At 39.8% G+C, this 13,524-nt stretch overlaps 1 protein-coding gene across 1 annotated transcript in view; it reads right to left on the bottom strand.

The window, feature by feature from the left end:
- The window catches only part of TXLNB (taxilin beta), a 30,912-nt gene that overhangs the window by 8,333 nt on the left and 9,055 nt on the right, over positions 1–13,524 (bottom strand). Inside the window, exons 4-6 of the mRNA XM_013958927.2 lie at positions 7,715–7,909; positions 5,922–6,041; positions 157–231 (exon numbers count right to left, since the gene is read on the bottom strand). Of these exons, the coding sequence (XP_013814381.2) occupies positions 157–231; positions 5,922–6,041; positions 7,715–7,909 (390 nt within the window). The remainder of the gene's footprint in view (positions 1–156; positions 232–5,921; positions 6,042–7,714; positions 7,910–13,524) is intronic.

Raw genomic sequence — 13,524 nt, 5'->3', positions numbered from 1 at the left:
GAAAATAACCTGCTTCCTTTACTATAGTCTGTGTGATGTAGAATGAGGTTAGAAGGAAAACACAGAAAGCAGTTTGGATACTTTACCTGGAATGTGTCTCATGGGTTAAAAATGGGCAAACAAAGGCACACCATGCAATCCACTCTCCTACGTCACCTGTGCCTGTAGGATAGTCTCTTGTTCCTTTAACATTTTGGCCTGGAGCTTCCACTCGGCAGCTTGGTTCAGGAGCTGTGTTTCAGGCAACAGAGAGAAAATTGTTAAATCTCTGGCTTGTCAGTTGTAAATCCTCATCCTCCAATTACACATGCTTCTGTCACTGCCCACCTCGATAAGGAGTGATCTAACTCTCACATGAGTGCAGCAAGAGGAGTTACACAAGACAATATTTAGTGCTATCTGGAAGAATGGATGGGGCATTTGGCTAGAAAAGGCATTTCTGAATAGGAATTCAAAACCTACTTGGAATAAAGTGTGCAGTATATTTTGCTCTAAAATGTATAGTATTTAACCATATCTCCATCAGACTTCTAGAGACTGGTTACAATGCCTTCGGTACTTTCACCTCAGCACAGCTCAGGCCAAATTCCTGCTCTTGGGTAAATGGCAAACTCACTTTTGCATTAACAATCGGGACTTACTATACTGAAATGGTTATAGCCAGCAGCGTCTCAAAAAATCCTGCGAGCTTTTAGAAAGGGAACTAACTCTGGTGTCTGTTATCTTAGGGATTTATTTGCATTAACGTGCCACCAGCAGAGAATCCCACCTCAGTGTGACAAATGCCTCACTTAGATCAAAGAGGCAGCCCGGGAAGAACCTGATTGCAGTGTCATCCCTGGCTGCACCTGGGAAGACGTTATCCCTAGTTCAAGGTCTTTAGTAAAATGACAATCTGATGTGTCACTTGCACATTGGAGAATCAGTTGAGGCTGAGTGAGTTGTAGGAATGAGCTGTACAGACACTTTTCTTGATGGAAAAAAAAAATGCTTAAGATTGCAGTTCTGAATCAGCACTTCCAAAGTGCACAGTAATATCCTAGCAATTGGTTTCATCTAAAAGCAGGAAACACTTACTGAAGTGCTAAAGAAAGGGTTTGGTTCACCTACTGAACATTTATTAAGCATTACTTTTACTGATGAGGGAAAAACTATTTTAGAAAAAAATGCTAATGATAGCTTGAGAAATGAGATATAAACAATTTAATTTACTATAAGACTCTTTTCTGTGGGAATAAATTGCACCATTTAAAATAGCACAGATGGGCTCTGAAAAATATACTGAGAGTAAGAGTTAGTCTAATATATAAGTCAACAGATCTCACTCTTGTTTTGGAAGTGAAAGGTGAGTAAAACTGCACACAGAAAGTGTAAAAACCTTCATACTAACCATTTTATTAGAAGTAACACAGGAAAACTACTTGAATACCACCTGACAAAAAAGCTGAGGGTGTACCTAAAAATACTGATTGAACAAGTGAGATATAGTGAATTCTCTCCCTGTCCTATTTGCAGCACAGAGACTATCTGAGTTAGATTTGTTGCCTATATATATTTTATCCCTACAAAAATATTTCTCCCAACCATTTGGCCTTTTGATTTGGACCCATTAAATTTTTAGCATCTACAATTTCCTGGACAAGAGTGCTTTACAGCTTAACTAGGCACTGTATGAAGAAACACTACATTTTGTCTGTTTTTTACTTGCCACTTGATATTTATTTTGGTATTTTAATTTGATGTTTAGCTTCAGTGAAGATAAAAGTCAAATTATTGAGTTTATATCTTGTTGACTAAAATCTCAAAATTTCAAATAGGTGGGGTCAGCATGTCATATCCGGTATGACATAAATGAATAAACTGAAATGAGTTTTTGAGTTTCTTTCTTGGGAGAGGGTATGTTTTACACACACGCACAAATCTTTTAATTTTTTGTTAAGTTTGGATGAAGTCTGTTTTGTTTTTGTTTTTTTTTAAGTTTTACCTTTCTTTGATATCTATTTGTTTGTTTTGGGGAGAATTACAGGGTGTTTTGGTTTAATGATTTAATGAAAATGCTCTGAAAACCTTCAGAGCCACGCAGTCTCTAGGGCAGTCATTAATTCCAAAGATTGGGTTTTGATCTTTGTTGCTTAAATTTCCACTAGAGTTACTGCCTGTGTGTGGGATAGTGAAGAGGTCATCCCCTTTCCCCTTACCCCATGTCTTCTGCCACAATACGATAGCTGTAAGACAGACAGATGGACAGAGAAGGGAAAGAAAAGTTACTTCCTTTGCTTGTCAGTGAAATTCTTCTTTCCTATTGACCCACATAACTGCTGTAGTCAGTTAAAATCCAAGAGTTAAATAACCCTTCTGTAATGGAAGCAAGACATAGAGAGGCTTGCTCAAATTAGCATGTGATCTTATGCAGCCTGAGGCCATCCGCAAGCATCAGGCTGGGAGAAACTGAATCAGGAGAACTGATACATTTATTAATAGTCTATGAAGTGGTAATGAGGAGGCTGAAGTATAAAGAAATGGATAAATATTGCATGTGGTGTTTACAAAACAACACTGCAATTAAGAGTGGTGATGCTACACTATATTATTAGAGCTATGACAGCTGCTGGAGGCACAGTCACATCATGCTCAGGGCTGAAAGAGCCAGCCCCAAAGAATATATACTCTCATTTAATGACATGCATCTAGGGACTGACTTAGCAAAAAGGGAAGCCTAATTTTCACTACCAGAGTTTGCAGATTCCAGTTACGTAGACATCTGATTGATACCTTCCAGTCACATACTTGAAAGCCACAGGGGCTCTAAACCACAATTAACTGCACATAGAAGTTTGTGTTATGAATGCCAAAACGCGCTGTATGTTGAGGATGTACAAGTAGTGCTGACCAGTTAGAGGATGGTGGTGAAGTCACATCCTTAGGTCAGACTGATCCTTGAGGAAGGCCACACAGTATGAACCACTGCTCCTTGTCTAGAGAATCACATTCTTTGCTGCATGAATAGAGTGAACAGTGCCAGCACTGAGATGCCCTATCTGACCACAGCCTGTTAAGCTGTGATGTACTAAGGCTGCAGGAGGGGATATCTCTCCCTGAACGAGGTAAAGAAGTTTGTATAGGAGCAAAGATTCCTACATGGAAGAACTGCATAGGAAGACATCAAAGTGAGCCTTCAAGGAATAATCAAATGGATAAAATAATACAAAAACTTTCATTTAGAAACGTTTGAAAAATCCTGCAGCAAAGTCATGTTCAAGGATGTAAAAAGTGGTATGGAGAGAACTGTTATACAGGGCTGAAGGCCTTTCCCATAAATGCCAGGTTGCTGAAATGCTGAACTGAAACAAGGTACAACTATATGAGAGGACTGTCAAAAACACCTCAGTTTCATATAGATATACACACACACATACATGGAGTAGCTGGATGGGTGGAACTAAGAGCTCAGCAACAGGATTCAGGTGGGAGACAAGTGTAGGCTAGTTCTCTGGGTGCTCGGCTACCAGTGGTGAATCATGACATGCTAATCCGGCTTTGATACTGACTCATTGCATGGCTTTTGGCCAGTTGCTTAACTTCTTTGGCTAAATCTACCTTGCTCTGAGGTGATGTTAGTAATACATTACCAAACTACCTCAAAGGCAGAGTTTTTGAACATTAGCTTAGGTAGTGTGCATAAAATTATTTGAACACAAGGCATATTATATGCCCACTACTTTATGGCTTTTTAGCTTGTTGTTGAACCTATTATTTCACAGGTCTTAGTCATACATACAGCAGAGCCACATAGAAAATCTCCTACTCCCGAATTTAGATGATGATGACTTTCACTACTTTATAAGAAATGAAAAGAACAAAACTGTGTATATCAGTTCTGCCTAAAATATACAGAGGAAGGTTGGCTAGAAACAGTGACAGTCACAGACAACAGAGACAGTCCCAAAGCTCATATTCTTTGGGGTCTACTGGTTCTATAAGCTCAATTTCCTACACCCAGCAAACACTGGGTGATTCACTATAGCCTCCTCCCCAGGTTGTTTTGCAATTCTTCTGGAGACCTTTCCAACAAGCAGGTACAAGCTCCAGTGTAGCACATGGAGTGGGTCACTGCAGCATTTGAGGCAATATCACAGGGAACAAGAAAAGTCGGTGATACAAGGCCGCATATGTTAATTCTCTACAGAGCTGATGTCCTGTCTTTGACATCTTTTTTTCTCAGCATATGAAATCTGGAACTCAGTAACAAAACTCACAGTCACGCTAGTAGAGTAAGCCCAAACTTGCCTACTGTGTTATATTTGTTATCTGGAGTAATACAGCACTCGGAGACTGAGTTTTCAGGTACAGCAAAGAGTTTTCCATACCAGATATTGATGGCTTGTAAGTGTTACTGGCAGGACAGGCTTTCTGAGCTCATTAGACAGAATACCCCTGAGAGAGAGGTGCTCAGATCACTTGCAAAATCTGCGTTTTGCCAGATGGTTGTAGTAATGGGCAAATGTAACTAATTGCTTGCCCACGACCGACTAGACTTGAGTCAGAATGAGATGGTTTATAGCTATAAAAAGCTACAGGTAACTCAGTGATTGCAGGGGATTTCTTGGAAATGTTTCCTGGGGTTTGAATCTACTAAGGATCAATTGTCATGAAGGAAATTTTGGGTTTTAGCTTTATGTAGGCCCCTCACTGAAAGTGAATGCTCAACTAGGACCACAAATGGTCCTGCAGCGGCATGAAGATGTGGAACTGGAGAAATCCTGACTCCTCTTCCCTCTTGATTTCTAGCTGTGAGTAAAGCTGAGCAGGAGTGTGTCTCCCAGCCACAAGAGTAGTACAGATAAATGGAATAAATGTTCTTATGAGCCATTTTTGATAAGAGATATTAGCTGTGTTTCCCTTGTGCTCTATCCACAGTGTTTAGAGCCCCACATTTTCATCCATATTTTGGGATACTTTGACTATGCCTATAGTGACATATCTCTTCCCAGATATGGGGAGGGGATAAATATCCTCTTTAGAGCTCTGTCATGCTGCTCCTGATGCTCCCCCTAAGCAGACTCAGCTGCTGTCACTGCTGAGAAAAGGGACCAGATGTCAGTATTCACCATTGATCCTTGGAAGATGTTCATATTACTATGAAATTACCAGGCAGCCTGAGGAAATTACTTTTTGTCTGATTAAGTCAAAATGTGTGAAGCCACAGACAGGTGTCCCCCTCCTGATCCTGCCATGCCTGGCAGGGACATCCTGCCTGGACCTGCTCCTTGCTGACCCCTGCTAGGGGTTATCACTCCCACCAGGTAGCTTAGAACAGCAAATTAAACTGCTTAACTAACCCAAGCAGTTACTGCCTCAAACATCATTGACAGGTTGACGAGGGGAGGATAACGTCTGCAAAAAAGAAGGGGAGGCAAGCAGCTTGTGTAGCCTCCTCTCCTGGCAAAACCGGCTCCATGGCAGGACATCTGGGGAGGCTCTGAGCCTGGGCAGGTAACTATTGTCAGCCCTCTGAGGGATGCTGGTGCTCACTTTAATAACATGGTCTTGTTCTCCCCTCTCATTGCTTAAATGTGTTCATTTATCATATGAGGAGATGGAGTATCAAGCATCAGTGCAGTTTGAAAACTAATGGCATCATCTGACCAAGCATATTGGTGAATTAACTGTATAATAATGGCAAGTAAGCTAGAGCAGTCTTCAGTTTGCTTTAAAAACTGTAAAGGCTAATGAAAGCAGCCTTTCAGAGGATGTTCCTTTACAGTAAGCGTTGACAGTAGCAATAAAAACTTCTTTTGCTTCCCTGCTATTGTATCACAACTTGGACCTGAAGAACCAATATATTAGTGAAATAGCATGCAGGGCTGATTTTGGCCTGTTGTTAAACTAAAGACAGACAGACAGATTAGAAAGATAGGTACATATTCCTTCTCTTTCTGGTGTCGCTCCTCTGCTTCCTTCATCATTTCCTGAGACTGCTCCAACTTGGCATCCACCAGTTTCTGTTGAAGTTCTCTGTGCTTAAATATTTTATCAAGATGCTGTAAGAAAATAAAATCTGCTGAATGTGCAGGTTCAATTATGTACACAGGCTTTCATGCTTATACATGTACAGCTATCTACTGGAACATTCATAAGACAAAAATATTGCAGAACAGTAAGACTCCTAACCTATTGCATTTTCTAAAAAACTGCAGTACTAATAAGAACTAACTATTCCAGAATTTGCATAGGAAAGAAAACCTGTTTATGTTACTTATTTTGACTTACAATAACAAAAAAACCCACCCACAACCTTTGTCAGTGCTGGGACCTATAGTATCATCAGTATAATTCAGTATAATCTAAGCTTGATTAATTGCTCACCAATAATAAAACTGCAGAACAAATACTTTTTGGAGGCTGTTAAGTGGCCAGCAGACCTAAGCCACTGTGCAGATAAATGTGTGAAAAGACATACTGTGCCTGCATCTGCAGCACTTGGGAGTACGCGCAGGGCTCATACCGTCCTCTCTGTAGATATATGCCCAGTTTATCCCATTTGCTCTGGCCTCACACACATAATGGAGGCCTGGAGTGTCTGGGTGGAATTGTGTGACTGGTGATGAGCAGGACATCAGGCCTGATGAACTGGGAGTCTCCTTTACCCTGTAAAGTGTCTGGCTCCACAGTGACCTCCCTGCAGTGAATCTTGCTGATAGCCCTCACTTTTGCTTCAGTTGGATAAAATTCATAGGAGTAAATATTCTGAGCACATCCCTTTGCTTTATACTTTTCTTCTGATAGAAACCACAAAATGGGAATGTACATTTCCGTCCTTCAGCACAAGATTTCATACATAATGTAACAAATTTGGAAACAAGTGTATCAGGCATTCCAGATTGTAAGGACAGATTACTTATGTTTTATTCAGTATGATAATGTTGTCTGGTTGCACTGAGACTCACAATAAACATATTTAATAAACAGTAAAAAGACCCACTGTGCTATTTGCTAGGGTTTGTCATAAAATCAAAAGAAAAAAATGTGGTAGTTTGGGGTTTTACTGGAGGTTTTTGCATGTCAAAATTTTCTGACCAGCTCTAATGTTTACAGAAAAAATAATTTTCCATCTGTCTGTTATCTGCTAGATTATGGTGAACACTGGTCCTGCAAAAAGGAATCGATTCAGATGCACAGGGCCTCCTTTATCCTTGTTATTAATCTTCTGCTCCTAGGGAAGGGTCGAAGCATTTGCATCAGGTCAGGGCTCCTCAGCAACCCGTGTGTGAGGAGCTGAGAGCTGTGCTCCCTCTTTCCCCCCATCCCATAGCTCCCTGCATCTGCGCTGGGGGCCCCCTCTGCACCCCCCGGCTGTGGCTCTGGGGTTGGGAAAGGGCCGTGGGGGAGAGGCCTGGGGACAGGGGACAAGGGCAGCGAGCGGCACCTCGTGTGCCTGAGCCTGGCCTCAGCCCCACTCCCCAGGACTGACAAAGTCATCACCTGCCAGGCCGGGCCCCTCTCTGCCCATTTTTGCCTTGCTGAGTCCCCTTGACTTGCTTCTAGCGTGCTCCAGATCAGGCTACAAAGCGCTGTTAAGGTCACCCACGTTACTGCCACGAAATACGGAAACCACAGCAGATGGGGAGGGCAGGAGGGTGCTGCATGAACCCTCTTCCCTGGGAAGGCTGCATTCCCGCTCTGCCTTTTCGGGAGGGCCGCGTGTCGCTCTCACCTCTTCCCTGAGCTCGTACTGATCAATGATGCTTTTCAGCTTCTCCGCCAGCTCCGTGTTTTCCTGGCACAGCTTCATGTTCCTTTCGCTTTGCTGTTCGATCTGAGCCTGGATTTCGCTAAGTGTGCCCTGGAAATGATTAGTTATTTCTTTCCTCTTCTCGTCTTCCTCCCGTGCTCGTTGAATCGTTTCTTCCTGTTGTTAAAATTGTGGAGAGCACAGAAATATAAAACGCATAATAAGCAGTTGCAAAAAGATACTGTTTCAGAGTACTGTAAGGGCTCTTTTTGAAGGATTATACATGTTTGCTTTCCTCTTTGGAGATTTTCTTTCTTTCATGTACTCCGGCATTAGGCATGATTCTAAATTTACAGAACAAATTACACAGTAGTAGTCTTGAAAAAATCAGGGAACTGAGAATTTGCATTTATAAAGATGGATGTAGAGCAGAGTTCTCAGATCAGAGCAAACTCGGAAAAGAAGACATTCATGCATGTCTTGACTCCTGATACTGCAGCAAGTTTTTGCTTTGGAAGAAGATATTTAGCAGTAGTAGTCAAGGGCTTTTTATCAAAACTCTTGTTGATTGAATTGAAAATTCACTCTTTAAAAATGCCTTCTGTTAACTAGAAATCCTCATATCAAATTTATGGTCTTTGGATTTCAATTTTTTAAGAGAAATTCATTACTTTCTATAGAACTCCTCCCAGCTCCTGAGTTTTCCTTCCCTACTATTTTCTAACTGGAACTAAGGTTTGGACTATTTTAAAAGGTGGTGGAATCAAGGAAAAACTGTAGGCCATTTCTTAGAGTCATGACAGAGAATCAGATTTTTGCCTGGAGAAATATTGATGGGTTACTTTTTTACAAATTAGTGAAATTCTGGTTTGGATTTTTTAATATAAAAGAGAATGCTGAAGGAATCTGGATTCATAGCTTTTGATCAAGAAATATGGACTATTTTTATTTCCTACTCGGTTGTTTCCAGGGCAGTCTCTCCTTCTGGAGAGATAACCATTATATACAATGTTAGTACCATAGCTCCTGTAGTTACAAATCATGCTGGAACCATGTTGAGAAAACACTCTATAGCATATATGTGGCATACTCTAACAAGGTTTCAGCTATCATAGTAATTTAAATAAAAACCTCTGATAACACTACATATGGATATTTTCTATAAATATATTTGAATAAAGCCTTAGCTGACTCTAATGAAGCATAATTTATATCGCAAATGTGACATAAAAGGTGATGATTCAGGTCCTACTTTCAAAGTAATATGAATACTAAATGAGACAGTTCCTACTTAGCATGCAAAACACAAGACTGATCCTGAACAACTGCTGTTCAAAGTAGAGGACATTTGTCCTTTTGCTGAACTGGAAGTGATAGAGATGACAATGTCATAGATGTCAGGAGGAAAGCTATTGGAGCTATTATTAGTGCTAATAATACAGTAGTGCACAATACTAGGAAACCTAGTTTCCCTAGGAAACCCTGCTGTGCTCTGCATTTGCACAAGAACATATGTCCATATTCGCAAATATAGTGAAGTAAAGTACGAGCCCAGAAGGACTTTCACTCTTAAAAGGAAGAAAGCATTACAGCTGAAGGTGGGCAAATGATTTGAGGCTTTTTGGTTTGATATTTGGGGAAATTAGACACACAAAAAATATGCATCAAGATGAAAGAGAAACTCTCCAAGTTTTCAGCAAAAAATATTAATAATAATTTTGAATTAACCTGAAACATGTTGCTTGACCAGAAATTAAGCCATGTTCTGTTTCTGATACTTTTTATCTCTTTTTAGAGCAATTTTGAAACAAAAAGTCCTGTTCCAAAATAGAATTTAAAATGCTACTTGGAAGGTGTCTTACATCAACTGTTTTAGCATTCCCAAAATGAAAACATTTATCTTTTGAAAGAGAACGTTTACAAAAAAAATTGCTCCTTTTTATTTCTGCTTGAAACTTTGCCAAATTTAACTTGAATTCTTAAGTAGTTTTGATCTAGTCAGGACTCCATTTTCCAGCTAATACACTGTTTAAAAAATGGCTCGTTTCTTTTTGTTCTCCATTGTATAGATGTATGACTTGCACAGGCAGAAGAGTGGCCAGGTTCTTTCACTTCAAGGAGTCAAAGTCAGAGTAGGAAATTGAACTTGCATGTTTGGAGTCCTATTCCAGGGCTTCAAAACACCCTTCCTCAAAAACACATTATTGTTTCAATGCACCAAACAGTGTTATAAAACTATGACACTGCTGTGATTTAAAGCTCACTGGAGTAATAAATCCAGCTGAGTGTAAAATAAAAAATCTCTGTGCATTGTATGTAAATCACACCAAATAGTTTTGTTACAAGGTGAAATGAGACATCCTGAGAGTAGTGATCATGCAAAAAAAAAAAAAAAAAAAGTGCATGTGCTAACACACAGGACCTTATTTTCTGCTCATCTTTTCTTCAGAGGAGGAATAATTATACAAAGCACAAAGAGAATAACAAAAAAGTCATGGTTAAAGATGCTGAGGGCCATGAAGCATTTGCTGCAGGCCACAGTCCTTTTCTCCTTAGGAGAGAAGCCAGAGAATATTTGCCTGGGGAGGCTGGGGAGTGCCCTAGAGAGCTCCTCAGAATCTCTCATAAAATAGTAGCAATTTCTTAAATCCTTGCAATCACAGTTATGAATTAAGGGTGGGTATGGATGAGAGGAGTTGGCTGAGAAGAAAGACAGCTGTGTGGCTATGGCACTGTGCAGGGGCCTGCACTTGTTGCCTCTTCACTGGGTGAAGGAAAGTAACTCTCTGTGTCTTATTCTCTGTCCATGTAGCAGAGATGACTGAGATGCTGCTGTTGTCCATCCAACTGTACTGTTGAATACTCTGTCATGTAATGTGCTTTCAGTCCCAGGGGTTTCTAGGCGTTACTGATAACAGCATCAGAATAGTGACTGGTCTTTGGAGGCATGTGCTTTAAATCTGAGGTTTTACTAGCTGTATGGGCATATGGTTGAGACTGTACCTGTGCTAGAGCCACGGAGGCTGGTGGGATCCCTGCAATTAAACTTGCAGAGTGCTATTTCTTCACCCACCTGCATATGGTCAGATACAGTCTGACAGACCCCAAATCACTTCCCTAGTTTTTGTTATCATCAGTCTGCAGCCTAAATATTTGCTTATACCTGTCCCAATAACCTGAGAGGATGCCTTTCTTTCCAATAGATCCCTTAGTCCTTCCCATTTCAAGACCCTGTTCTGTAAAGTAATATCCTTAAAATTTTCCGTAAATTGGAAGACTGAAGACTGACTTCTCTTTCGTGTTATTGTTGTTACTCCTGAAGTAAATGTGCAGAGTCCAGATCTCCTGGCCTGAGCTGCTGTACTGGGGAAGAGCAGAGGGTGTTTTAGAAGGTTTCGTCTCAGCATCATCATGATGAATTCATACTGTGCAAACCATGCTTGGCCTTGTTAACTGCTTCAGCCTGTGCTTATTCTGTTAATAGTTTTAAAATAAGCATTCAGTTTCAGTGAGGAAAAAAAGCACTGGAATTCTTTTTAGATTTCCAGTTGTGGAAGACTAAAATCCAACCATAAGCTATTGTTCCCTTCCCTCCTTTCCTCTACCTTTTCTTAATCTCTGTGTGCTCTATTTCTCTCCTGTTAAAAGGTATACTGTCATATCCTACTGCAATACTGATATCACTCTCCTGTGTTTCATTGCTAAAATATAAAAATGCTTTGAATAAAACCTTGTAAAATTATGACAATGATATTCTACAGTTTGGGATTTATCACTGAAATGCAAAATAATTTGCAAATAGAAGAGCAGGATTATCTCTGGTCCTGATCTCTCTCTGAAGTAAATCAAGAAGATAGTCTGCTGAAGTCATATCGGCAGAGATGATATGAGTGCAAACACTACATTTTCAGTGAACCATTCTCACCAGTCCCAGGCAGTGCCATCTGAGCCTCAGTTCTGCAATTTGGAGCTGAGCCCATAATCAAAGCTATTGACTCTTGTGGCATTTGTATGAAAGTCTTTCATTGCTTAATGTTTGGTAGCAGGAAGGGCAAGGGACTGAGATAGTCATGTATCATGTCTAAGTCATGGCTAAGTAGCCACCAAACTGTCAGATAATTGGCAAAACATGAACACAATATAGAGAAATGAGTTTCTATTGGTATTAGCAGAGTTATTCTGTATTGCAGTGGGAATACATTCTGTTATTTCAAGGACTTTTATTCTGCTTTTCTTGGAGGGAGAATTATACATCTGTTTTCTGCTGTGAAGTGTAACCACAAGGAAATAATCTGAATGTCTGGACTGTAAATAAGTAAAATTTTGAGGCCAGCATCCAATATTAACCAGAAATTTTCTTCTCTGGTCTGCGCTGCAGACTTTCAGTGCAGCTCTGCATTGCATATTCATCACCACTTGGCTGCACCGATCTCCAGTTAATGGGAATTCCACGCACCAGATGAGTGAAGATGACATTTACATGATGTGATGTGCATATAATGTACCACATGGCAAGTCAAAGGAGATTCGTAATCTGGATAGGCCAGGTTTCTCCTTTGCTATTTAAATGACACAATCTCCTACAGTTTTTATTTTCCATGCTTTGTAGAAGTGCTAATCCCAAGTGCTAAAAAATTATGAGTCAGCTTCTCTGTCCTGCCAAAAACAAAATAAAAATTACTTAAGCATGAGATTTTAAAAATAACACATGTGGATTCTCCTGTTTTGGGGCCTCCCAGTACAGTCATAAGCAAAAGAAAATTACACTTATTTAAATAAAGAGAAGATGAGATTCTGAAGATTCACAAATCTCCAGAATCTAAAGCTTAAAGGCAAATATTCTGAGAACCATGGTACAATTGTTAGAGACAAAACTGGACAAAGATGTCAAATGCCTTTGTTTATTAATTTAATCTTTATTCATTTTGCAAATATATTTTGTCTTACTGTCTTATTTAACTTTGCTTTCTTATGCTGAAAGCACAAGAACCAGAGAAAGGCTAATATTCTGTTTTTCTTAAAAGGTCTCCAGCTTCTAAGAAAGAAGTGGCCAAAATTTAAACATTTCTTCCTATTAAAAGATCAGTTCAGGTTCCTTTCCTGATATGTGGTACCCAGCTTAAGAGTATAACTGTAGTTTATCTGCTCTCCTGGCATAGTGAAGGGGAAAAAACAGAACTGAATCTGAAGTTGATAGAAAAGATTTATTTAGGTGACCTAGTCACAAAGTAAAACAGCTCGACAAATGGAAAGATGTTGCAAAAAGACTTGCCTAAATGTAAAGATGAAATGCATAATGAACTATCTAAATGCAAAGACAAAGGAAAAATGATGTTCCCTAATAGTGAGATTCATAAGCATTTGATTACTGGGAGATGGTGTAAGGCATTCAATGAAACCTGTTCCACATCTTTTTTCTCAGTATAAGTAGTTTTTCTCTATATGCTCATTTCTGCAGATTCTGTTTAGGGCATATGATTTGTCTGTTTTCAAAAATTCCGGTTAAGTGCATGTGAAGCACTGAACTCTTAAATCACTTTAAAACACATTTGTATTTCTGTTGAGAGCTTTTGCCCAAAGATGGTCCAGTAAATCAGTGTGGATCAATACTGAAGTATAGCTCAATTTGCACCAGGTTTGGTACAAATGACAGGCACAAATTCAATTGACACAACCAGTTTGGAGCTACTATAACTGGACACACAGAGATTTGCTTCTAGCTTTCCTAAGTATCTGCTAAACTGCTTTTGTCCTATTAGTGCACAGTGTGTGTTTAGACATGTCTATCCCCT

The sequence above is a fragment of the Apteryx mantelli genome, chromosome 3 (assembly GCF_036417845.1).
Source record: "Apteryx mantelli isolate bAptMan1 chromosome 3, bAptMan1.hap1, whole genome shotgun sequence".
NCBI lineage: Eukaryota > Metazoa > Chordata > Aves > Apterygiformes > Apterygidae > Apteryx > Apteryx mantelli.
The sequence above is the reverse complement of the archived record's forward strand: the minus strand, read 5'-3'. Positions and strand labels throughout refer to the sequence as shown.